The sequence below is a fragment of the Coregonus lavaretus genome (genome assembly GCF_964263955.1).
Source record: "Coregonus lavaretus genome assembly, chromosome: 25".
Classification (NCBI taxonomy): Eukaryota; Metazoa; Chordata; class Actinopteri; order Salmoniformes; family Salmonidae; genus Coregonus; species Coregonus lavaretus.
In genome coordinates this window covers 4,315,261-4,340,003 of record NC_140012.1, presented here as the reverse complement: position 1 = coordinate 4,340,003, position 24,743 = coordinate 4,315,261, and the positions used below count along the sequence as shown (strand labels likewise).

The following is a 24,743-nucleotide window of genomic DNA, read 5'->3' as shown; positions in this document are numbered from 1 at the left end:
ATTGCTCCTTTAATCAGCACAACAGTTTTCAGCTGTGCTAACATAATTGCAAAAAGGTTTTCTACTGATCAATTAGCCTTTTAAAATGATAAGCTTGGATTAGCAAACACAACGTGCCATTGGAACGCAGGACTGATGGTTGGTGATAATGGGCCTCTGTACGCCTATGTAGATATTCCATTAAAAATCTGCCGTTTCCAGCTACAACATTTACAACATTAACAATGTCTACACTGTATTTCTGATCAATTTGATGTGATTTTAATGGACAGAAAAATAGATTTTCTTTCGAAAACAAGTACATTTGTAAGTGACCGCAAAATTTTGAACGGTAGTTTAAACCTCCAGCGCTCCCTCGTTCCCCAGGATTTGACAGTGATCTCCTCTAAGCTCACCGCCATGCAGAACAGCCTAGCCATGCTTGTGGATACGCCAGACTACTCTGAGAAATGTGTCTACCTGGAGGCTCTGAAGAACAGGCTGGAGGCCCTGGCCAGCCCCCAGATAGTAGCCACCTTCAACTCCATGTCTGTAGGTAAGATACTGTTTGTAAAGGATGCGATTGAGAGTTTGAATATTGAATCCACATTAGTTTAGACATCTGATTCAGACCATGCCAAGGTCTATGGTGGTTTTCCTATACATTGGTCTCCTAAGTAATTGCTGACTAAACTGTTGACTGAATACTGTTGAAATTAAGTTTTTGCCTCATAACCTGAATCAAGTATTTAAATGATTTATAAAGTAATTTCACCTCTTCATGCTTTTCTTCCCTGTAGACCAAGCCAAGCTGTTTGTGAAAGTCTTCACAGAGATAGACAGAATGCCACAGCTCCTTGCCTACTACTACAAGTGTCATAAGGTATGTATTGCATTCATCACTGATTCATTGAATCAGTCCCTCCAGGGTTTCACAATCTTTTTTTTGGTGATGTCTGCGGCCAAAAATGCTTGCTTTTGCGGCAGCTTTACAGATTGTTGTTTTGATCATGTTCAGTTCATGTAAAGCAGTAAAAAGTCATGTGCTCAGTTCTAGTACGATTTTAAGCAGAATAGCCTCCGTCTCTATGCTGCCTGCAGCATGATCAGTTTTCTTGCGTGAACATATGATAGACAGTTGTTGGTCTGAGCACGTCTCTGGAGCCGCTGTGCTGAGCCGGAGGAGCGTGTATCAATCAATCCTTCATTGCGATTCATTGCGGCCAGCAGTTCAAACAAACCTAATAATGATTCTGGAGTCAGTAAAACGAGTCATTCAAAAATAATGAATAATAATCGCAAGCTGCACATCACTATCACAGATTTCCTTGCTTTCCCTTCAGTCATGGTGATCTGCCGCTGCTGTGGTGGCTGTTCGGACATCGTTTTCACATGCTTTGCATGACTTTCTCGTGTTCCAACACAACGTTGCGTGGAGTGCAAAACAATTTGCCCCCACTTTAGCTGTGACTTTTGTTGGTAAATGAAATGGATTCCTGTTCATTGTTCTGCCCGTCAGTCGTAATCTGTCAGTCATCAACCCTCTTTTGATTTGACCTTTTATGCAGTAAAGGTGCGGTGATTGGTCAAAATTGTAAGCTCTTGCATATTATGCATGAATTGGTTGATTTTGCATGAATTATGCGATTGCGGAATCCTGGAGGGACTGTTCAATGTAATTGCTAGGATCTTACAGGGTTTATCTGTAGGACTGTGTGTTTGTTTTCAGGGTCAGCTGGTGAGTGTGTGGCAGGACCTGTCTCAAAGTGAGCTCAGTCTGAACCAGCAGCTGGCTGAACTCTACGACACCCTGCTCTCCACCTGGCACTCACAGCTACAGTGGAGCAGCCAGGTACACTAAGAGACACGCTGTCTCATACCGTAACACACACAACTAGGCATCTTCCACACACTTCATCTCACTGTAAAACACACAGCTAAGTATCCTCACACACACTCTGTATTGTCCAGCAACACACACCCTAGGTATCTTCACACATTCATACCATAAATTACACACGATTTTCATAGCATAACTTACGCTGGTAGACTGTACAACAACACACAAACATGTCCGCAGAGCTTCAAGGGAACACGATCTTCCATGTATATTTTGCAATCTACAGCCTAACCCCATGTCCCCAACTGACTGTATCATCTACCCTCCCCACCAGGTGTTTAAGAACCCGTACGAGGTGGTGACGGTGCTGCTGATCCAGACCCTGGGGGCCATGGTGCCCTCCATCCCTGTGTGTCTGAGCACGGCCATGGAGCGCACCCCCCAGGAGCAGCGGATGGACACCCTGCTGGAGCTCCACCACACCGCTGCCACCTTCGGCAGGAGCCTGGAGCAAGCCATGCTGCCACACCTGGGTCTGTTCACCTGCTACTACACCTATGTATTTGTAGGCCTATCATTTGTATTTAACAGGGACATGCATATGAATCAATGATCAGTCAATACTGATGTGCGAAATAGTGCTGGATTTAGCTAGACAGCTTATTTTCATCCTTGATCAGTTGTTAATCAACAGTGAGAGTGATGATATATATATTTTAAGATTGTATTGATATCAGACCTGGGTTAAAAACATGTAAAATACATGAAATTATTTAAGGTGCCCTTGATATGGCTTGACGTTTGCACTTTTGGGACTATTCCATAGGGAACATAATTATAGTACGGAAACTAAGTTAAATGCAGCTCAAGTATTTGAAAGACCTGCTCATTACATGTTTATGGTGACTAATGAATTGTAATGATATATAAGGATGAATCTTAACTTTAGCACCACCCATGTAATTCAAACTTTTCCTTAGGATTGACGTTAATTAGCGATTTGGGGGGAAAGTTCAGTGCTCAGACCTCAAGGTACTGTAGACATACGTTGTGATTGTACCTCTCAGGTGAGAACAACTTGCTGAAGGTGAATGAGCTGGTCAGTTCCCTCTACGACCCCTACAAACCCTACCAGCTGCAGTATGGAGACCTGGAGAAGTCCCACCTCCTCATCCAGATCAGCGCCATGCCCCTGGTGAGACAGACACACACACGTACAGTCAGGTCCCAAAAAAAAGAAGGGGAAAAAAAGATTTTGTTCAACAAGTAATACTTTATCCCCCCCCCGTCAAAGATAGGGACCAAATTATTGGCCCCCCTGTTTTCAATACCTTTCAATACCTCACCTTGCGAGGGTAACAGCACTGAGCCTTTTTGTTAAATGTTTTATGAGATTGGAGATCACATTGGGAGGGATCTTAGACCATTCCTCCATACAGAATCTTTCCAGGTCCTTGATATCCTTTTGTCTGCGCATATGACTGCCCTCGTCAATTCAACCACAGGTTTTTTAATGGGGTTCAAGTCCGGAGATTGAGATGGTCATTGCAAAATGTTGATTTTGTGGTTAATTAAACATTTCTTTGTGGATTTTGTGCTTGGGGTTATTGTCTTGTGGCCAAGTTTCAGCCTCCTGGCAGAGGCAACCAGGTTTTTAGCTGAAATGTCCTGGTACTGGGTCATGATGCCGTTGACCTTAGTAAGGGCCCCAGGTCCAGTGAATGCAAAATAGCCCCATAACATCAGGTCCACCACCATATTTTACAGTAGGTATGAGTTTTTTATTTTCTGCATATGATTTCTATTTTCGGCGCCAACCCATCACTGGTGTGCGTGGCCAAAGAGCTCTCAGTGGATTACTCTCCATATAGCCGCAGGCATCGCACTTGCAATAAAAATAAAAAAACAATAAAATAAAAAAAACTGTGGAACAGATTGGCTAGTGAAACGCACACTCGGCCCTCTGATTGGACTAGCAAACTGTCAATCAGCACAGGTCGGGTGAGCTAGCGAACAGGGAGAGTCGATTTCCATAAATAAATATGCAGCTCCCAAAAAAAATGGTGATCAAGAATATTAACTGTTTTACTTTGCAAGCTCACCAGCATTGGGGCATCAAGCAACAATTGCTAGCATAGGCCTACTGGTCTTTATGTCAAAATTGCTTGAAATTAATAATTTACTTATGAAGCTTGCATTTAGAATTTGTTGTTAAAATTAATTATTACACAATCAAAATGTGTTGTAGACAAAATAATGAAAACGTCTGTTTGGTAGCCTCAATAAATAGACATGTTTGTAGTTGATTTTTTTTACTTGACTTGAGACTTGACTTGAAAAACTTGTGATGACTTGCTCATAGAATGCACGACTTGGACTTGACTCGACCCATTCTACTTGGGACTCGACTTAAGACTCGGACCTTGTGACTTGAGACTTGCTTGTGACTCGAATAGTAGTGACTTGGTCCCACCTCAGTTTTATGCACTCTTTATCAAGGGTGCCAATAATTTGGGACCTGACTGTACGTACGGATATAGGGTTGGGCGGTACACCGGATATACCGTATGCTGGGGTATTTTGAAATACCCACGGTATGATTTTCAATACCGTTGAAACTTTTCCTTAAGTTTAAATTTGTTTAATTTAGACTTTTTAAGTAAATACCGTCAACTTGTGCATTAGGTTACAAGATAAAGCAGAATTACTGTGCAGCATGCAGGAGTTGATCAAGTTAGTCAAACAAACAAGCTAACGTACCTTTCTTGCAGTTTCTCACGCAGGAGCACTCTGAGGTGATTCAAGTTAATTGTGTTTCGCGCTGCAGAGCTTCTGTATTGCGCATTGGTCACTCGCGCTCTTGTCCTTGGCGTGCCGTTTCTCGCGCAGGTGCATTCCTGAGGTGATTCAAGTGAATTGTGTTTCGCTCCGCAGAGCGTCTGTATCGAGCACTGGTCACTCACGCACTGGTCACTGGCGCGCTGTGTTTCTTGAGTTGCAGGCTGCCTGCCACAGCTCACAGAGCTAAATAACCATCAGAACTGTGTTGAACCCGGACAGATCTATTTACCAAGAAAAGTGAATGTGCTTTACAGAACTTTATTGAAACTATGTTTGGTAGAAATAGGATGTTTCTTTTGGTGTGGTGGCAATGATTCTGCCGTGGCGCAGCGCCACACTTAAATGAACGCAGAGGAAACACTCTTACACACTACTAAATGTTTACCAGCTAGATACAGTATCTTTATATTATTAAGTTAACCGTCTAAATGTGCTTAATACTCTCCAGTTGTGTATTCTTTGCTAACTTGCTAGTTATCTTAGTATCAAGCATCCCCTTCTGGATCAAGATCCCTTGATCCAGAAGGGGATTCACAAAACCTTCTTAAGAAGTAATGTCTTCTTAACTGCCATTTTTTTCCCTCAACAACAGACTTATGAAGAAAGTTAAGCAAGTTGCTATTCCTCAATAACGTTATTGGAAATGTTCTTAATTTTTTTCCTATGATTCTTCCTAAGAAAAAAGTTAAGAAGAAATGGGATTCTTTAAAATAATGTTTTAGGATTTCTACTTGGAAATGTACTTAACTTTAGGACAGCTAAACCCTTGTCGCCACTGCCACAGACACTGTTGGCTACCGGACATTTACTTACAGCAAGAAAACGAATTAAACACACATCTAGCTAGCTAGTAATTAACAATATATTACAATATTCTATTAGTGTTAAATAGCTAGCGTTAGCTAGCTACTAGTAACGACATTAGCTAACTTAACGGTCACGCAGTCCCTCTACCACCGTCTCTCCAATCATGGACAACACCTTCTCCCCGATGGCAGAGACAGACTCGGCCACTCTCGCCCATCCTCTCTTTTTGGTCTCTGTAGTGACCCCGCAGTTATCAGGTCTCCCCAACAGCAACCTTTTTCCTGGCTGGTATTCCTTCCATCATCACTTAAAGCTCGTTTTGAAGTTTTTATTGCGCTTTCCTTGGTTATCCATTTTTGATTTTGGTATTGCTAGTCTGATGGCTATAATGTGTGGAAAATAACATTTGTTTTTGTGTATAAAGGGTTTGCTAAAAAAAATAAACATTCTCGAGACATAAAGCAGATAAATAAATGTAATGAAATAGAAATATCAACACTTTATTATAGTGGGCCAAATCCTACCATCCCTGTGTCACGAACGTTGAGAGACGGGTCGGACCAAGGTGCAGCGTGAAAAGCGTACATGTTTATTACCTCAATAAACATACAACAAAACAAGAGACAACGTAACGTGAAGTCCAAAGGGCTATACACATACAAGCCTAACAGGAACAAGATCCCACAATACACAGTAGGCAATAGGATACCTAAGTATGAACCCCAATCAGAGACAATGATCGATTGCTGCCTCTGATTGGGAATCATACCCGGCCAAACATAGAAATAGACTAACTAGAACCTAAACATAGAATATATAACAGATTTCCACAACCTGACTCAGCAAACAACCTGACCCCAAAGGTGTGGACTCCGGCCGCGCAAACCTGACATAACAGGGGAGGGTCCGGGTGGGCTTCCCGCTTCGGTGGCGGCTCTGGCTCCGGGGGTGACGTCTTCTCCCTTGCTGCCTAGCTTCCCCTCTCAGTCCTCCCACAATGCACCGATCCCTGTCTGGACCCTGGTGTGGGAGACCCCGAACCTGGAGAGGGGCTGACGTCTGGACCCGGAGTAGAGCCGCTGACCGGAGCTGGACTGGATCCCGGTGGAGCGGACTGCTCTGGCTCCGGAATGGAGCCGCTGACCGGAGCTGGACTTAGCACCGGTGGAGCGGACTGCTCTGGCTCCGGAGTGGAGCAACCGACCGGAGCTGGATCAGGCACCGGTGGAGCGGATTGCTCTGGCTCCGTAGTGGAGCAGCTGACCGGTGCTGCACCGGTGGAACGGGCTGGGCCGGACTGGGGACACGCACCACTGGTCTGGTGCGAGGAGCAGGAACGGGCCGGGCCGGACTGGGGACACGCACCACAGGTCTGGTGCGAGGAGCTGGAACGGGCCGGGCCGGACTGGGGACACGCACCACAGGCCTGCTCTGGCTCCGGAGTGGAGCAACCGACCGGAGCTGGATCAGGCACCGGTGGAGCGGATTAATCTGGCTCCGGAGTGGAGCCGCTGACCGGAGCTGGACTGGACACCGGTGGAGCGGACTGCTCTGACTCCGGATTAGAGCCGCTGACCGGAGCTGGACTAGGCACCGGTGGAGCGGACTGTTCTGACTCCGGAGTGGAGCAGCTGACCGGTGCTGGACCAGGCACCGGTGGAACGGGCTGGGCCGGACTGGGGACACGCACCACTGGTCTGGTGTGAGGAGCAGGAACGGGCCGGGCCGGACTGGGGACACGCACCACAGGCCTGCTCTGGCTCCGGAGTGGAGCAACCGACCGGAGCTGGATCAGGCACCGGTGGAGCGGATTGCTCTGGCTCCGGAGTGGAGCCGCTGACCGGAGCTGGACTGGACACTGGTGGAGTGGACTGCTCTGACTCCGGATTAGAGCCGCTGACCGGAGCTGGACTGGACACCGGTATAGCAGACTGCTCTGACTCCGGATTAGAGCCGCTGACCGGAGCTGGACTAGGCACCGGTGGAGCGGACTGCTCTGGCTCCGGAGTGGAGCGGCTGACCGGAGCTGGATCAGGCACCGGTGGAGCGGATTGCTCTGGTTCCGGAGTGGAGCCGCTGACCGGAGCTGGACTGGACACCGGTATAGATACTCTTGTACCGGTTTCCTCCAGCATCTTCACAAGGTCCTTTGCTGTTGTTCTGGGATTGATTTGCACTTTTCGCACCAAAGTACGTTCATCACTAGGAGACAGAACGCGTCTCCTTCCTAAGCGGTATGACTGCTGCGTGGTCCCATGGTGTTTATACTTGCATACTATTGTTTGTAAAGATGAACGTGGTACCTTCAGGTGTTTGGAAATTGCTCCCAAGGATGAATCAGACTTGTGGAGGTCGACACATTTTTTTCCCCGAGGTCTTTTCTTTTGATTTTCCCATGATGTCAAGCAAAGAGGCACTGAGTTTGAAGGTAGGCCTTGAAATACATCCACAGGTACACCTCCAATTGACTCAAATGATGTCAATTAGCCTATCAGAAGCATCTAAAGCCATGACATCATTTTCTGGCATTTTCAGAGCAGTGTAAAGGCAGAGTCAACTTAGTGTATGTAAACTTCTGACCCACTGGAATTGTGATACAGTGAATTATAAGTGAAATAATCTTTCTGTAAACAATTGTTGGAAAAATTACTTGTGTCATGCACAAAGTAGATGTCCTAACCGACTTGCCAAAACTATAGTTTGTTAACAAGACATTTGTGGAGTGGTTGAAAACAAGTTTTAATGACTCCAACCTAAGTGTATGTAAACTTCCGACTTCAACTGTAGGTCCTGGATGGCAGGAAGCTTGGCGCCAGTGATGTACTGGGCCGTACGCACTACCTTCTGTAGCGCCTTGCGGTTGGATGCTGAGCAGTTGCCATACCAGGCAGTGATGCATGTACTTGTTAGCGTTTTGTTAGCATTCTGATAACAGACGTTCATTAGGCTTTTTTATGTGCAGTGCTGGTAATACCGTATACCGTGGTATGGCACAAGGATGGTATGAAGGTATGAAAATCTGGATACCACCCAACCCTATACGGACACACACACAACCCAACCCTGATACAATGGTAATTTCATATTTTAGTGTCATACCTGGGTAGGAGAGTGGAATGGTGGAAAGGAACTTGACTGTGTACCTCTTTCCTTCTCTTTTCATTACATTTCGCTCCTCCCTCTACCTCTTTCTCCTTATCACCCTCCCTCTATCAGGAGCGTGGGGAGGTGATAGACTGTGTGGAGGAGCTGAGTCACTCAGTGGGGAAGCTGTTTGGCCTGGCCAGTGTTGCTGTGGACCGCTGTGTCAAATTGACCGACGGCCTGGCCGTGTGTGGCCTCCTCAAGGCCCTCAAAGCCCTCTTTACCAAGTATGTATACACTACAACGTAGTTGCACACACTTAATTACACTGCACAGTACACAGCTACAAAGGACAAACACTTACAGTGGGGTCCGAGTTATTGACACACTTGATAAAGATGAGCAATAATGACTGTATAACCAAAATAATGTAAATACTGAGCTATATTGTATGCTTAAAAAAATTGGGAAATTATTTTATACTAATACAATTGCTCTGAGAAAGAGATTTTGTTTTACCCTTTACACTCATACCCATGGGTTGAAAATGGCAGATTTGGGCACTGATAAACGTCTAAATTGGAACGCAGTGACTATACATGACGTCAGACATACTCTGTGCTTCACAGCGCTGTATGGGCTGTCTGAATTGCCTTGTCAAAGACGGAAAGATTGTATTTTATAACTTAGCTAGTTATGTTGGCAATAGAACAAGCTTTCAAATCATGCCCACCTGACCCAGATTGGGATTTATAATGGACCATTTTGAGATTGCGTAAACAACAACAGTAATTGTGTGATGGTGGGGATGCAGGGTTGTGTTCCAAACAAAATAACTACAATTGTGCTTGGTCTAGTTCCTCAACGGCACAGCTAGGAGAGCTCAAAAAAGCACCTTGTAGTTGAAGACTCTTCTTGGAGTCATAAAAATTTAATGAAATTACTTAGGAAATGTGCACACTTTGGGAAGTGTTTAGCCACTTGGAGACACCAGTTAGTCCTCTCACTCAAACCCTTGTAATTTTGTTGTCTTATGTTGCACCTACAACACATTTTCCAGTAGGGCCGGGACGATACCAGTATCGCAAAATAAAAAAAATCATGACAAAAATGAAAACACAAATCAGGCTAAACTCTTTGCTCCTTTAAAAACCTGCTGTATGTAAAATATTGTGTGCTAGAGCTTCAAAAATAAATACATGTGACTCTGGATGACAACATAATGATGTTTGTTTCCAACAGTAGGACTGTTTTCCTAAAGAAGTTAAATCTGATTCATGTTTTGTTTCCTTGCCACGATACTAACGAGTATCGTGATACTGGTATCGTCCCAGCCCTATTTTCCAGGAATGTTCTTATGTTACTGAATGTATCCAGAGTATTTTCAGATTTTGTTATCAACAAATGTTGCGAAAAATACAGTAAATGTAAAATGCACATAAAATCAACAGTGTGATGTTTGGATTCAGTCATGTGTCAGGTGAACTGTTATTGGTCACATGCGCCGAATACAACAGGTGTAGACTTAACAGTGAAATGCTTACTTATGAGCCCATTCCCATTAACTAACGAGGCTATAAACAAGGAGTACCAGTACCGAGTCAATGTGCAGAGGATCGAGGTAATACAGTATGTACATGTGGGTAGAGGTAAAAGTGACTAGGCAATCAGGATATATAATAAACAGAGTAGCAGTAGTGTATGTAAAGTGTGTGTGTGTGGCGTCAATATGCGTGTGTGTGTGTGTGTTGGAGTGTCAATGTAGTATGTGTGGATAGAGTCTAGTGAGTGTGCATAGAGCCAGTGCAAGGGAGTCTGTGCAAAACAATTAAAACCAAGAAATATATAATAAAGGGGGTCAATGTAAATTGTCCGGGTGGCTATTTGATTAACTGTTCAGCAGGCTTGGGGGTAGAAGCTGTTCAGGTGCCTTTGGGTACCAGACTTGGCGCTCTGGTACCGCTTGCAGTGTGGTAGCAGAGAGAACGATCTATGACTTGGGTGGCAGGAGTCTTTGACAATTCTTAGGGCCTTCCTCTGGCAACGCCTGGTATAGAGGTCCTGGATGGCAGTGAGTTCGGCTCCAGTGATGTACTGGGCCGTACGTACTTCCCTCTGTAGCCCCTTGCGGTTGGATGCCGAGCAGTTGCCATACCAAGCAGTGATGCACCCAGTCAAGATGCTTTCAATGGTGCAGCTGTAAAACTTTTTGAGGATCTGAGGGCCCATGCCAAATCTTTTCAGCCACCTGAGGGTGAAGAGGCGTTGTCGTGCCCTCTTCACGACTGTGTTGGTGTTTTTGGACCATGATAGGTCCTTAGTCAAAAGTTTTGAGAATGACACAAGTATTGGTCTTCACAAAGTTTGCTGCTTCAGTGTTATGAGATATTTGTGTCAGATGTTACTATGGTATACTGAAGTATAATTACAAGCATTCCATAAGTGTCAAAGGCTTTTATTGACAATTACATTACGTTTATGCAAAGAGTCAATATTTGCAGTGTTGACCCTTCTTTTTCAAGACCTCTGCAATCCTCCCTGGCATGCTGTCAATTAACTTCTGGGCCATATCCTGACTGATGGCAGCCCATTCTTGCATAATCAATGCTTGGAGAATTTGTGGGTTTTCGTTTGTCCACCCGCCTCTTGAGGATCGACCACAAGTTCTCAATGGGATTAAGGTCTGGGGAGTTTCCTGGCCATGGACCCAAAATGTCGATGTTTTGTTCCCCGAGTCACTTAGTTATCACTTTTGCCTTATGGCAAGGTGCTCCATCATGCTGGAAAAGGCATTGGTCATCACCAAACTGTTCTTGGATGGTTGGGAGAAGTTGCTCTCGGAGGATGTGTTGGTACCATTCTTTATTCATGGCTGTGTTCTTAGGCAAAATTGTGAGTGAGCCCACTCCCTTGGCTGAGAAGCAACCCCACACATGAATGGTCTCAGGATGCTTTACTGTTGGCATGACACAGGACTGATAGTAGCGCTCACCTTGTCTTCTCCGGACAAGGTGTTTTCCGAATGCCCCAAACAATCGGAAAGGGGATTCATCAGAGAAAATGACTACCCCAGTCCTCAGCAGTCCAATCCCTGTACCCTTTGCAGAATATCAGTCTGTCCCTGATGTTTTTCCTGGAGAGAAGTGGCTTCTTTGCTGCCCTTCTTGACACCAGGCCATCCTCCAAAAGTCTTCGCCTCACTGTGCATGCAGATGCACTCACACCTGCCTGCTGCCATTCCTGAGCAAGCTCTGCACTGGTGGTGCCCCGATCCCGCAGCTGAATCAACTTTAGGAGACGGTCCTGGCGCTTGCTGGACTTTCTTGGGCGCCCTGACGTCTTCTTCACAACAATTGAACCTCTCTCCTTGAAGTTCTTGATGATCCAATAAATGGTTGATTTAGGTGCAATATTACTAGCAGCAATATCCTTGCCTGTGAAGCCCTTTTTGTGCAAAGCAATGATGACGGCACGTGTTTCCTAGCAGGTAACCATGGTTAACAGAGGTAGAAGAATAATGATTTCAAGCACCACCCTCCTTTTAAAGCTTCCAGTCTGTTATACTAACTCAATCAGCATGACAGAGTGATCTCCAGCCTTGTCCTCATCAACACTCTCACCTGTGTTAATGAGAGAATCACTGACATGATGGCAGCTGGTCCTTTTGTGGCAAGGCTGAAATGCAATGGAAATGTTTTTTTGCAATTCATCAGATCACTCTTCATGACATTCTGGAGTATATGCAAATTGCCATCATCAGAACTGAGGCAGCAGACTGTGAAAATTAGTAGTTGTGTCATTCTCAAAACTTTTGACCATAACTGTAGACACCAATGAACTTGAAGCTCTCGACCCGCTCCACTACAGCTCCGTTGATGTGAATGGGGGCGTGTTTGGCCCTACTTTTCCTGTTGTCCACAGTAAGCTTGTTTGTCTTGTCCAAGGTGGGGGCGAGGTTGTTGTCCTGGCATTACACTGCCAGGTCTCTGACCTGCTCCCTATAAGCTGTCTCATCGTCGTCGGTGATCAGACCTACCACTGCCGTGTCGTCGGCAAATTGAATGATGGTGTTGGAGTCGTGGGTGAACAGGGAGTACAGGAGGGGACTAAGCACGCACCCCTGAGAGGCCCCTGTGTTGAGGGTCAGTGTGGCAGATGTGTTGTTGCCTACACTCACCACCTGGGGGCGGCCCGTCAGAAAGTCCAGGATCCAGTTGCAGAGGGAGGTGTTCAGTCCCAGGGTCCTTAGCTTAGTGATGAGCTTGGAGGGCACTATGGTGCTGAGCTGTAGTCAATTAAGATAATTATCACGTAGGTGTTCCTTTTGTCCAGGTGGGAAAGGGCAGTATGGAGCGCAATAGAGATTGTGTCATCTGTGGATCTGTTGGGGTGGTATGCGAATTGGAGTGTATCCAGGGTTTCTGCATTGATGGTGTTGATGTGAGCCATGACCAGCCTTTCAAAGCATTTCATGGCTACAGATGTGAGTGCTGCGGGGTGGTAGTCATTTATACAGGTTACCTTGAAGTTGTTAGGCACAGGGACTATGGTGGTTTGCTTGAAACATGTAGGTATTACAGACTGGGTCAGAGAGAGGTTGAAAATGTCAGTGAATACACTTGCCAGCTGGGCAGTGCATGCTCTGAGGTCCTGGTAATCCATCTGGCTCTGCGGCCTTATGAATGTTAACCTGTTTAAAGGTCTTACTCACATCGGTTACGGAGAGCGTAATCATACAGTTATCCAGAACAGCTGGTGCTCTCACGCATGGTTCAGTGTTGCTTGCCTTGAAGCGAGCTTAGAAGTCATTTAGTTAGTGTGCTCACGTCACTGGGCAGCTCTCGGCTGGGTTTCCGTTTGTATTCCGTGATAGTTTGCAAGCCTTGCCACATCTGACGAGCGTCAGAGCCGGCGTAGTAGGATTCGATCTTAGTCCTCTATTGAAGTTTTGCTGGATTTTTTATTAGCGTCCGGATTAGTTTCCCGCTCATTGAAAGCGGCAGCTCTAGCCTTTAGCTCAGTGCGGATGTTGCCTGTAATCCATGGCTTCTGATTGGGATATATACGTACGGTCACTGTGGGGACGACGTCATTGATGCACTTATTAACGAAGCCAATGACTGATACAGCCCCTACTCTTCTGGGAAGGCTTTCCACTAGATGTAGGAACATTGCTGCGAGGAGTTGCTTCCATTCAGCCACAAGAGCATTAGTGAGGTTGGGCACTGATGTTGGGCAATTCGGCCTGGCTCGCAGTCGGCGTTCCAATTCATCCAAGTGTTCACTGGGGTTGAGGTCAGGTCTCTGTGCAGGCCAGTCAAGTTCTTCCACACCGATCTCAGCAAACCATTTCTGTATGGACCTCGCTTTTTGCACGGCGGCATTGTCATGCTGTAACAGAAAAGGTCCTTCCCCAAACTGTTGCCACAAAGTTGGAAGCACAGAATTGTCTAGAATGTCATTGTACGCTGTAGCGTTAAGATTTCCCTTCATTGGAACTAAGGGGCCTAGCGCGACCCATGAAAAACAACCCCAGACCATTATTCCTCTTCACCTTACAGTTGGCACTATGCATTCGGGCAGGTAGCGTTCTCCTGGCATCCACCAAATCCAGATTTGTCCGTTGGACTGCCAGATGTCCAATTAGTCTGTTGGACTTCCAGAGTCCAATGGCGGCGAGCTTTACACCATTCTAGCTGACACTTCCGGCCATGGAAAGCCATTTCATGAAGCTACCGACGAACAGTTATTGTGCTGACATTGCTTTCAGAGGCAGTTTGGGACTCAGTAGTGAGTGTTGCAACCGAGGACAGACACATTTTATGCGCTACGCGCTTCAGCACTCGGCGGTCCCGTTCTGTGAGCTTGTGGGGCCTACCACTTCGCGGCTGAGCCGTTGTTGCTCCTAGACGTTTCCACATCTCAATAACAGCACTTACAGTTGACCAGGGCAGCTCTAGCAGGGCAGAAATTGGAAAGGTGGCATCCTACGGCGGTGCCACGTTGAAAGTCACTGAACTCTTCAGTAAGGCTATTCTACTGAAATTGTTTGTCTATCGAGATTGCATGGCCATGTATCGTATGTTTTCGGATTAATCCCGGAACATATTCCAGTATGTGCTAGCGAAACAGTTCTGTAGCTTAGCATCCGCTTCATTGGACCACTTCCTTAATGAGCGCGTCACTGGTACTTCCTGTTTGAGTTTTTCCTTGTCAGCAGGAATCAGGAGGACAGAGTTATGGTCAAAGAGAGTGCGAGGGAGCGCCTTGTATGCATTTCTGTGTGTGGAGTAAAGGTGATCAATTGGATTAGTATAAAATTATATAATTTCCAATTATTATTTTGCATATAATAGAACACAGTATTTCCATTATTTATTTTATACAGTCATTATTGCTCGTCTTTATCAACGGTGTTAATAATTTCGGACCCCACTGTATATACTACACAGTACACGTAAATGAATATTTGTGTGAATATTCTGGTTTACTTTTGCCCATTGCCCTCACCAATGTGTCTTGGCCATGTTTGCCACAGGTATGTGTCAGACTTCTCCACCACTCTGCAGTCAATCAGGAAGAAGTGCAGGTTGGAGGACACGCCCAGTGCTGCTGTGTTCCAAGAGGATTGGACCGCCTTCCAGAACTCTGTCAGGTGGGTTTTGTGCAAACCGAAACCAAACTCTGCTGGCTCTGATATTTTCTTTTGCACATTGTAATTTTCAGGACGTTCCAACAACCATGGTTAATGCGTAACCAGGCCAGTGCGGTGCAGTACAGCTCGGCAGGGCTTGGCTCAGTAGTATGAAAAGGGTATAATTGTGCATTAACTGTATATACATTTTCTTATTCCCCATGTTTCCTCTGCATTGCAGGATCATTGCCACCTGTGGGGAGTTGCTGAGACAGTGTGGCGCCTATGAGCAGCAGCTGTCAAACAAGTAAGACCAACACCATCACCAATTGCTGAATTCCAAATCAACCCCCAGCCCCTACTCCGTAGCTACCTGACTCCCTGACTGATAAACATTCTTACTTCCCCCCGTTCTCTTGCCATGTCCTATTGGTGAAGTTTCATTTGATTTAAATGTGCGTTATACAGTACATGGGTCTCAACACACTTTACATTATGATCCTATAGGATCCTGGCCACGGCGGGGAAGTACCTGTCTGAGTCGTACAGCCCTCTGAGCCTGGCGGGCATCCAGGAGGCCAGCTCCACGGAGAGGAAGACCAGTGGCAGGAATCCCTGGCAGGAGTACAACTACCTGCAGAGGGGCAACATGGCAGAGTACAACAGCCTAATGGAGGTGCTCTACTCCCTCAAGGTATGGATGGTGATGTCTGAGGGAAAATGGAGATGACTTGGCACTGTTAACTTTTATTTGTGTCTGGGTTTAGTGTTTTAGCTTGGGTAAAATTTCCAATTTAACTATTTTCAGAGAGAAAACATAGTCTTGAGGTCAATGACTTGGTGTCATTTTTGCTTCAATAAAGCCTTGTAATGCAATTAAGTGTCAGTATATTTTTAGGGAGTTAGGTCTGTTGATAGGTCTGGAATGTTCAAGTTGCCATTGCTTTCCAGGAGAAGGGGACAGGAAACTCCAGTCTTCTGGCTGAGCCCCGGGTGGCTCTGACCCGTCTCAACCAGCAGGCCAATCAGCTGGCCTTCGACTCTGTCTTCCTGCAGATCAAACATCAACTCTGCCTGGTCTCCACAATGGAGGTGAGTGTGTGTGTGTGTGTTGCTGTGTAGTAGTGTGTGTGTATTAGAGAATGACCAATATGGATTTATTTTATGGCCGATACCAATTTTTGGGGGTCAAGGAGGACGATATTCAATATCATTACATTTGAAAAATAAATTGACAACATTTCTCAGATAGTCATGTATGCATTAATGCATCAATTTTTTTTATCAAACAACACATTTCACTGTTTTTACCAATCTAACGACATAACAATATAATGGTAGTAATTGTATTTGAATGGTAAAAAAAAAGTTTTTGACTGCACTGAGCCTTTAATACCAGTCAGTGGTTGGTGTCGTGTATAGCACTTTGTGACATCTGCTGATGTAAAAAGGGCTTTATAAATACATTTGATTGATTGATTGATAAATGTGTATAATATCTAGAAAGGAGAGGGAGGAATGGATTATTTATTTTTTACGGCGATGCATGTTCTGTCTGAATGACTCAAATCTGCCCATAGTTTGAGAAGTGAGACCAGCCTTCTTGGTCCATAAACATTCAGGATGATTCTTAGGTGGCTAAACCTATTGCCAAACTTTATTTAGGCATTTTAAAACACTTCCTTATTTCCATATTACGACAATCCTCTAATCCAACTATCAACTGTGAATTTACGGATAAGATTGCGGCTGGTCAGATCACCACACCAATAAATGGCTAACGTTACACCGTAAGTCAGATGACTCGTTGCCGAAAATGGTGAATGTTCAAAATGATAACCAGCTAGCTATTAGCTCCTATCTGATATCCAAGCACCATGTTTATATAGCCAGCTAGCTAGCATGGTAGCTGATTTAGCTAGCTAGCTAACACCACAGATTACTGTAATCTTTGCTAACAGGTCATATACACTGCTAACAGGACACATACACTATATATACAAAAATATGTGGACACCCCTTCAAATTAGGGGATTCTGCTATTTCTGCCACACCCGTTGCTGACAGGTGTATAAAATCGAGCACACAGCCATGCAATCTCCATAGACAAACACTGGCAGTAGAATGGCCTTACTGAAGAGCTCAGTGACTTTCAACGTGGCACCGTCATAGGATGCCATCTTTCCAACAAGTTTGTCAAATTTCTGCCCTGCTAGAGCTGCCCCAGTCAACTGTAAGTGCTGTTATTGTGAAGTGGAAACATCTAGGAGCAACAACGACTCAGCCGCGAAGTGGTAGGCCACACAAGCTCACAGAACGGGACCACCGAGTGCTGAAGTTCGTAGCGCATAAAAATCGTCTGTCCTCGGTTGCAACACTCACTACCGAGTTCCAAACTGCCTCTGGATGCAACGTCCGCACAATAACTTTTCGTCGGGAGCTTCGTGAAATGGGTTTCCATGGCCAAGCAGCCACACACAATCCTAAGATCACCATGCGCAATGCCAAGCGTCGGCTTGAGTGGTGTAAAGCTCGCCGCCATTGGACTCTGGAGCAGTGGAAACGCGTTCTCTGGAGTGATGAATCACGTTTCACCATCTGGCAGTCCGACGAACGAATCTGGGTTTGGTGGATGCCAGGAGAACGCTACCTGCCCCAATGCATAGTGCCAACTGCAAAGTTTGGTAGAGGAGGAATAATGGTCTGGGGCTGTTTTTCATGGTTCGGTCTAGGCCCCTTAGTTCCAGTGAAGGGAAATCTTAACGCTACAGCATGACATTCTAGACCATTCTGTGCTTCCAACTTTGTGGCAACAGTTTGGGGAAGGACCTGTCCTGATTCAGCATGACTATACCCCATGCACAAAGCGAGGTCCATACAGAAATGGTTTGTCGAGATTGGGGTGGAGGAACTTGACTGGCCTGCACAGAGCCCTGACCTCAACCCCATCGAATACCTTTGGGATGAATTGGAATGCCGACTGCGAGCCAGGCCTAATCGCCCAACATCAGTGCCCGACCTCACTAATGCTCTTATGGCTGAATAGAAGCAAGTCCCCACAGCAATGTTCCAACAGCTAGTGGAAAGCCTTCCCAGAAGAGTTTAGGCTGTTATAGCAGCAAAGGGGGGACCAACTCCGTATTAATGCCCATGAATTTGGAATGAGATGTTCAACCAGCAGGTCTCCACATAGTTTTGGTCATGTAGTATAACTATTTCCTTAGCTAGCTTGCTTATTGCATGCATTTCCAGGCACGTCGACACAAGCCTTATTATTAGTGAAATAACTCAACTAATATTTGCAACAGGAGTTCGATTTTGATCACTGTGTCAATTCATCCATTTCTCAATACTGCACCTTTCTGTTGGAGAATGAGCTAGCTTGCGGCCAACTACACATTCCTCGGCAGTGTGCAGTGCTTGTGGCTCAGGCAGTGAGTGGCGGCTGGCATAGCAGCAGCTTTGCTATGTAGCGGGACTATCGGCGAAGTTGGAAAAGGTCAATATCGGCTCGGACGATTAACGGTTGTTCTCTAGTGTGTACTGTATGTGCGCAACAGTGAGTGTGTGTGTAGTCAGAGTGAGTCTTGTTTCTGTATGTAAATGTATGGCTTACATATGTTCCATCTTGTACCATGGCTGTTATCAGAGCCGAGATGCAGGAGGTTTTGGAGAGAGCTATGCTGAAGACCTGCCTAACTTCAGCTTGTCCCCACAGGAGTACATCACCAATGTAAGTTTTTCCTGCTATGGCTTCAACATCTACAGGCTAATTCAAGTCATAGAGTAAAGTATGATATTGTATATGTATTATGTCATATATAACCTGTCCTTGCAAGCTGTCTTTAGAAAACAATAGTGGTGTTTTCTATTGTAAATGTTCACAGTTAGTGTTACTATAGTACTATGAATGTTCAGGCTAGCAGACATGAGTGTGTTGAGGTGGCTGACTGCCTGTGTTTCTCCGTGACAGATAGGACAGTACATCATGTCTCTGCCGCTCCACTTGGAGCCCTTTGTGACACAAGAGGACCCGGCGCTGGAGTTGGCTCTGCATGCAGGCAAACTGCCCTTCCCTCCTGAGCAAGGTGACTGTCTCTCCTCTGTCTCTCCTGGCTATATAAACATGGTGCTTGGATCCCACGGGGGGCCAGTATGAAAAATGTATGCACTCACTAATTGTAAGTCGCTCTGGATAAGAGCGTCTGCTAAATGACTAAAATGTAAATGTAAAATGTTCTCTCCCCCTCTCTCTTTCTGTCTCTCCCTCCATCTGTCTCCTTACTCTTCCATCCTTTTAGATGTTTGCCCCTCTGTCCGGTACCTGTCTCCCTCTGTTGTTCTTTTGCTCCTCATCTCTCTTCCTATTTTCCAAATGTATCTCTCTCTTCCCCAGTCCTCTTCTATCTCCCCATACCCCCCCCCCCCCTTCTCCATCTTCCCCCACCGAACCTATTTCCTTAAACTCCCGCTGTCTTTCTTCTTCTCCTTTTTCCATCTTATCCTATCCGTCTTTCACTCAATCTTCTTCTTTCTCCGCTCTCTCACTTCATTTCTCCCTAACTCTCTCCTCCACAGTCTCCCCTTCTCTTTGTCCTCATTTCAATAGCAGGCCTTGCAATTTCCTGTGCGTTTTGTGTGTGCCTGGCCATGCCTCACGTTTGTTTGACGTTGTTTGTCTGACTTTACTTCCTCCTCAGGTGATGACCTTCCGGAGCTGGACAACACGGCAGACTACTGGCTGGGCTCCATTGCCAGGGCGACGATGCAGACGTACTGTGACGCCATCCTGCTCATCCCAGAGCTCACGGCCCACTCCACCAAACAGCTGGCCACCGACATCGGTACCGACCACCACCACTTACCTACAAAATATGCTAGATAGATCTAGAACTAGGGAACTATGTTGTACATGGAGCAAACGTGTTTATAAGTATGTCATTGCTTCTTGGGTGCTGTTTGATCATCTGGAGTTGGTAGTTTAGAAAAACCTAAATCTACTGCGAGTTTTTAACTACAGACTCATAACATTTTCAGATGATTGAACGTAAACCAAGAAGCATTACACAATTATACACACATTGGTTGTAAGTATAAAGCTATTTGTAACTACATTGATGTTGCTAATAATAGAGCATCATCAAGTATGCATTGCCAAAGTCCTACTTGCCAAAGCATCAATAAAGTTAGTCAAATCAAATCAAATCAAATTGTATTGGTCACATGCGCCGAATACAACAGGTGCAGACATTACAGTGAAATGCTTACTTACAGCCCTTAACCAACAGTGCATTTATTTTAAACAAAAAAAGTAAGAATAAAACAAAAACAAAAAAAGTGTTGAGAAAAAAAGAGCAGAAGTAAAATAAAGTGACAGTAGGGAGGCTATATATACAGTAAAATAAAGTGACAGTAGGGAGGCTATATATACAGGGGGGTACCGTTGCAGAGTCAATGTGCGGGGGCACCGGCTAGTTGAGGTAGTTGAGGTAATATGTACATGTGGGTAGAGTTAAAGTGACTATGCATAAATACTTAACAGAGTAGCAGCAGCGTAAAAAGGATGGGGTGGGGGGGCAGTGCAAATAGTCCGGGTAGCCATGATTAGCTGTTCAGGAGTCTTATGGCTTGGGGGTAGAAGCTGTTGAGAAGTCTTTTGGACCTAGACTTGGCACTCCGGTACCGCTTGCCGTGCGGTAGCAGAGAGAACAGTCTATGACTAGGGTGGCTGGAGTCTTTGACAATTTTGAGGGCCTTCCTCTGACACCGCCTGGTATAGAGGTCCTGGATGGCAGGGAGCTTTGCCCCAGTGATGTACTGGGCCGTACGCACTACCCTCTGTAGTGCCTTGCGGTCAGAGGCCAAGCAGTTGCCATACCAGGCGGTGATGCAACCAGTCAGGATGCTCTCGATGGTGCAGCTGTAGAATTTTTTGAGGATCTGAGGACCCATGCCAAATCTTTTTAGTCTCCTGAGGGGGAATAGGCTTTGTCGTGCCCTCTTCACGACTGTCTTGGTGTGTTTGGACCATGATAGTTCGTTGGTGATGTGGACACCAAGGAACTTGAAGCTCTCAACCTGTTCCACTACAGCCCCGTCGATGAGAATGGGGGCGTGCTCAGTCCTCTTTTTTTTCCTGTAGTCCACAATCATCTCCTTTGTCTTGGTCACGTTGAGGGAGAGGTTGTTGTCCTGGCACCACACGGCCAGATCTCTAACCTCCTCCCTATAGGCTGTCTCATCGTTGTCGGTGATCAGGCCTACCACTGTTGTGTCGTCGGCAAACTTAATGATGGTGTTGGAGTCGTGCCTGGCCATGCAGTCATGGGTGAACAGAGAGTACAGGAGGGGACTGAGCACGCACCCCTGAGGGGCCCCCGTGTTGAGGATCAGTGTGGCAGATGTGTTGTTACCTACCCTTACCACCTGGGGGCGGCCCGTCAGGAAGTCCAGGATCCAGTTGCAGAGGGAGGTGTTTAGTCCCAGGATCCTTAGCTTAGTGATGAGCTTAGAGGGCACTATGGTGTTGAATGCTGAGCTGTAGTCAATGAATAGCATTCTCACGTAGGTGTTCCTCTTGTCCAGGTGGGAAAGGGCAGTGTGGAGTGCGATAGAGATTGCATCATCTGTGGATCTGTTGGGGCGGTATGCAAATTGGAGTGGGTCTAGGGTTTCTGGGATTATGCTGTTGATGTGAGCCATGACCAGTCTTTCAAAGCACTTCATGGCTACAGACGTCAGTGCTACGGGTCGGTAGTCATTTAGGCAGGTTATCTTAGAGTTCTTGGGCACGGGGACTATGGTGGTCTGCTTGAAACATGTTGGTATTACAGACTCAGTCAGGGACATGTTGAAAATGTCAGTGAAGACACTTGCCAGTTGGTCAGCACATGCTCGGAGTACACGTCCTGGTAATCCGTCTGGCCCTGCGGCCTTGTGAATGTTGACCTGCTTAAAAGTCTTACTCACATCGGCTACGGAGAGCGTGATCACATAGTCGTCCGGAACAGCTGGTGCTCTCATGCATGCTTCAGTGTTGCTTGCCTCGAAGCGAGCATAGAAGTGGTTTAGCTCGTCTGGTAGGCTTGTGTCACTGGGCAGCTCGCGGCTGTGCTTCCCTTTGTAGTCTGTAATAGTTTTCAAGCCCTGCCACATCCGACGAGCGTCAGAGCCAGTGTAGTATGATTCAATCTTAGACCTGTATTGACTCTATGCCTGTTTGATGGTTCGTCGGAGGTCATAGGGGGATTTCTTATAAGCGTCCGGGTTAGAGTCCCGTTCCTTGAAAGCGGCAGCTCTACCCTTTAGCTCAGTGCGGATGTTTCCTGTAATCCATGGCTTCTGGTTGGGGTATGTACGTACGGTCACTGTGGGGACGACATCATCGATGCACTTATTGATGAAGCCAGTGACTGATGTGGTGTACTCCTCAATGCTGTCTGAAGAATCCCGGAACATGTTCCAGTCTGTGCTAGCAAAACAGTCCTGTAGCTTAGCATCTGCGTCATCTGACCACTTTTTTATTAACCGAATCACTGGTGCTTCCTGCTTCAGTTTTTGCTTATAAGCAGGAATCAGGAGGATAGAGTTATGGTCAGATTTGCCAAATGGAGGGCGAGGGAGAGCTTTGTATGCGTCTCTGTGTGTGGAGTAAAGGTGGTCTAGAGTTTTTTTCCCTCTGGTTGCACATTTAACATGCTGGTAGAAATTAGGTAGAACGGATTTAAGTTTCCCTGCATTAAAGTCCCCGGCTACTAGGAGCGCTGCATCTGGATGAGCGTTTTCCTGTTGATTAATGGCCGTGTACAACTCATTCAGTGCAATCTTAATGCCAGCATTGGTTTGTGGTGGTAAATAGACAGCTATGAAAAATATAGATGAAAACTTCCTTGGTAAATAGTGTGGTCTACAGCTTATCATAAGATACTCTACCTCAGGCGAGCAAAACCTCGAGACTTCCTTAGTATTTGATTTTGTGCACCAGCTGTTGTTTACAAATATACAGAGACCGCCACCCCTTGTCTTACCAGAGTCTGCCGTTCTGTCCTGTCGATGTAGCGTATAGCCTGCTAGCTGAATGTTATCATTGTTGTCGTTCAGCCACGACTCCGTGAAACATAAGATATTACAGTTTTTAATGTCCCGTTGGTAGGATAACCGTAATCTTAAATCGTCAATTTTATTCTCAAAAGATTGAACGTTGGCTAATAGGATTGATGGGAGAGGCAGTTTACTCGCTCGCCGTCGGATCCTTACAAGGCACCCGGATCTGCGTCCGCGATATCTCCGTCTCTTCCTCACGCGAATGACGGGGATCTGGGCCTTGTCGGGTGTCTGTAGGATATCCTTCGCGAACGCCTCGTTGAAGAAAAAATCTTCGTCCAATGCGAGGTGAGTAATCGCTGTCTTGATATCCAGAAGCTCTCTTTGGTTATAAGAGACGATGGCAGAAACATTATGTACAAAATAAATTACAAATAACGCGGAAAAACACACATAATAGTACAATTGGTTAGAGGGCTGTAAAACGGCAGCCATCTTCTCCGGCGCTGTTATAATTCATTAAGCTTTGCAGGTGCACTCTACATCTATTTATAATTAATCTCGGAAACCCACAACTAAAATCTTGATATGCTCGATTAAGTTCAGGGGGGAGATGTTAGAGAAAGGTACAAATGTGACTTGTGAAGTCTCCACCCCCTTAAATGGGAAAACTCTGCAAGTTTCAGGCAAGTCTATCGGCCAGATGTCGCCTCTCTTTCCGAAATTCGAAAGATGCGAGTACCGGAAAAAAACATCTGCAAACCGGAACAAAGTTCCTCGTTAGTCGTCACATCCCACAATCTGTTGACAGACGCTACGATACCATTTGTTACGTGTCTGTCCACAAGAGATTAATTGGTAATAATATAGTAATAATGTAGGAATTAATAGGTAATAATATACAGTGCCTTCAGAAAGTATTCACACCCCTTGACTTTTTACACATTTTGTTGTTACAGCCTGAATTTCAAATGGATTAAATTGAGATTTATTTTGTCATTGTCCTACACACAATATCCCATAATGTCATTGGAATTATGTATTTCGAAATTTTTACAAATGAAAAGCTGAAATGTCTTGAATCAATAAGAATTCAACCCCTTTGTTATGGCAAACCTAAATAAGTTCAGGAGTAAAAATGTGCTTAACAAGTCACATAATAAGTTGCATGGACTCATTCTGTGTGCAATCATAGAGTTTAACATGATTTTCAGGACTCATCTCTGTACCCCACACATAAGGTCAGTAAGGTTCCTCAGTCGTACAGGGAATTTCAAACACAGATTCAACCCCAAAGACCAGGGAGGTTTCCCAATGCTTCGCAAAGAATGGGACCTAATTGTAGATGGGTAAAAAACAAAATAAAACAGACATTGAATATCCCTTTGAGCATGATGAAGTTATTAATTACACTTTGGATGGTGTATCAATACACCCAGTCACTACAAAGATACAGGTGTCCTTCCTAACTCAGTTGCCAGAGAGGAAGGAAACCGCTCAGGGATTTCACCATGA

At 45.5% G+C, this 24,743-nt stretch overlaps 1 protein-coding gene across 1 annotated transcript in view; it reads left to right on the top strand.

Moving 5' to 3' along the window:
- Window positions 1–24,743, top strand: part of LOC311100664 (conserved oligomeric Golgi complex subunit 7-like) — a 39,241-nt gene that overhangs the window by 11,095 nt on the left and 3,403 nt on the right. Inside the window, exons 5-17 of the mRNA XM_084141597.1 lie at window positions 367–535; window positions 780–862; window positions 1,709–1,831; window positions 2,154–2,352; window positions 2,887–3,014; window positions 8,684–8,838; window positions 15,090–15,206; window positions 15,427–15,492; window positions 15,693–15,879; window positions 16,137–16,277; window positions 18,835–18,918; window positions 19,159–19,273; window positions 19,886–20,029. Of these exons, the coding sequence (XP_083997723.1) occupies window positions 367–535; window positions 780–862; window positions 1,709–1,831; window positions 2,154–2,352; window positions 2,887–3,014; window positions 8,684–8,838; window positions 15,090–15,206; window positions 15,427–15,492; window positions 15,693–15,879; window positions 16,137–16,277; window positions 18,835–18,918; window positions 19,159–19,273; window positions 19,886–20,029 (1,711 nt within the window). The remainder of the gene's footprint in view (window positions 1–366; window positions 536–779; window positions 863–1,708; window positions 1,832–2,153; window positions 2,353–2,886; window positions 3,015–8,683; window positions 8,839–15,089; window positions 15,207–15,426; window positions 15,493–15,692; window positions 15,880–16,136; window positions 16,278–18,834; window positions 18,919–19,158; window positions 19,274–19,885; window positions 20,030–24,743) is intronic.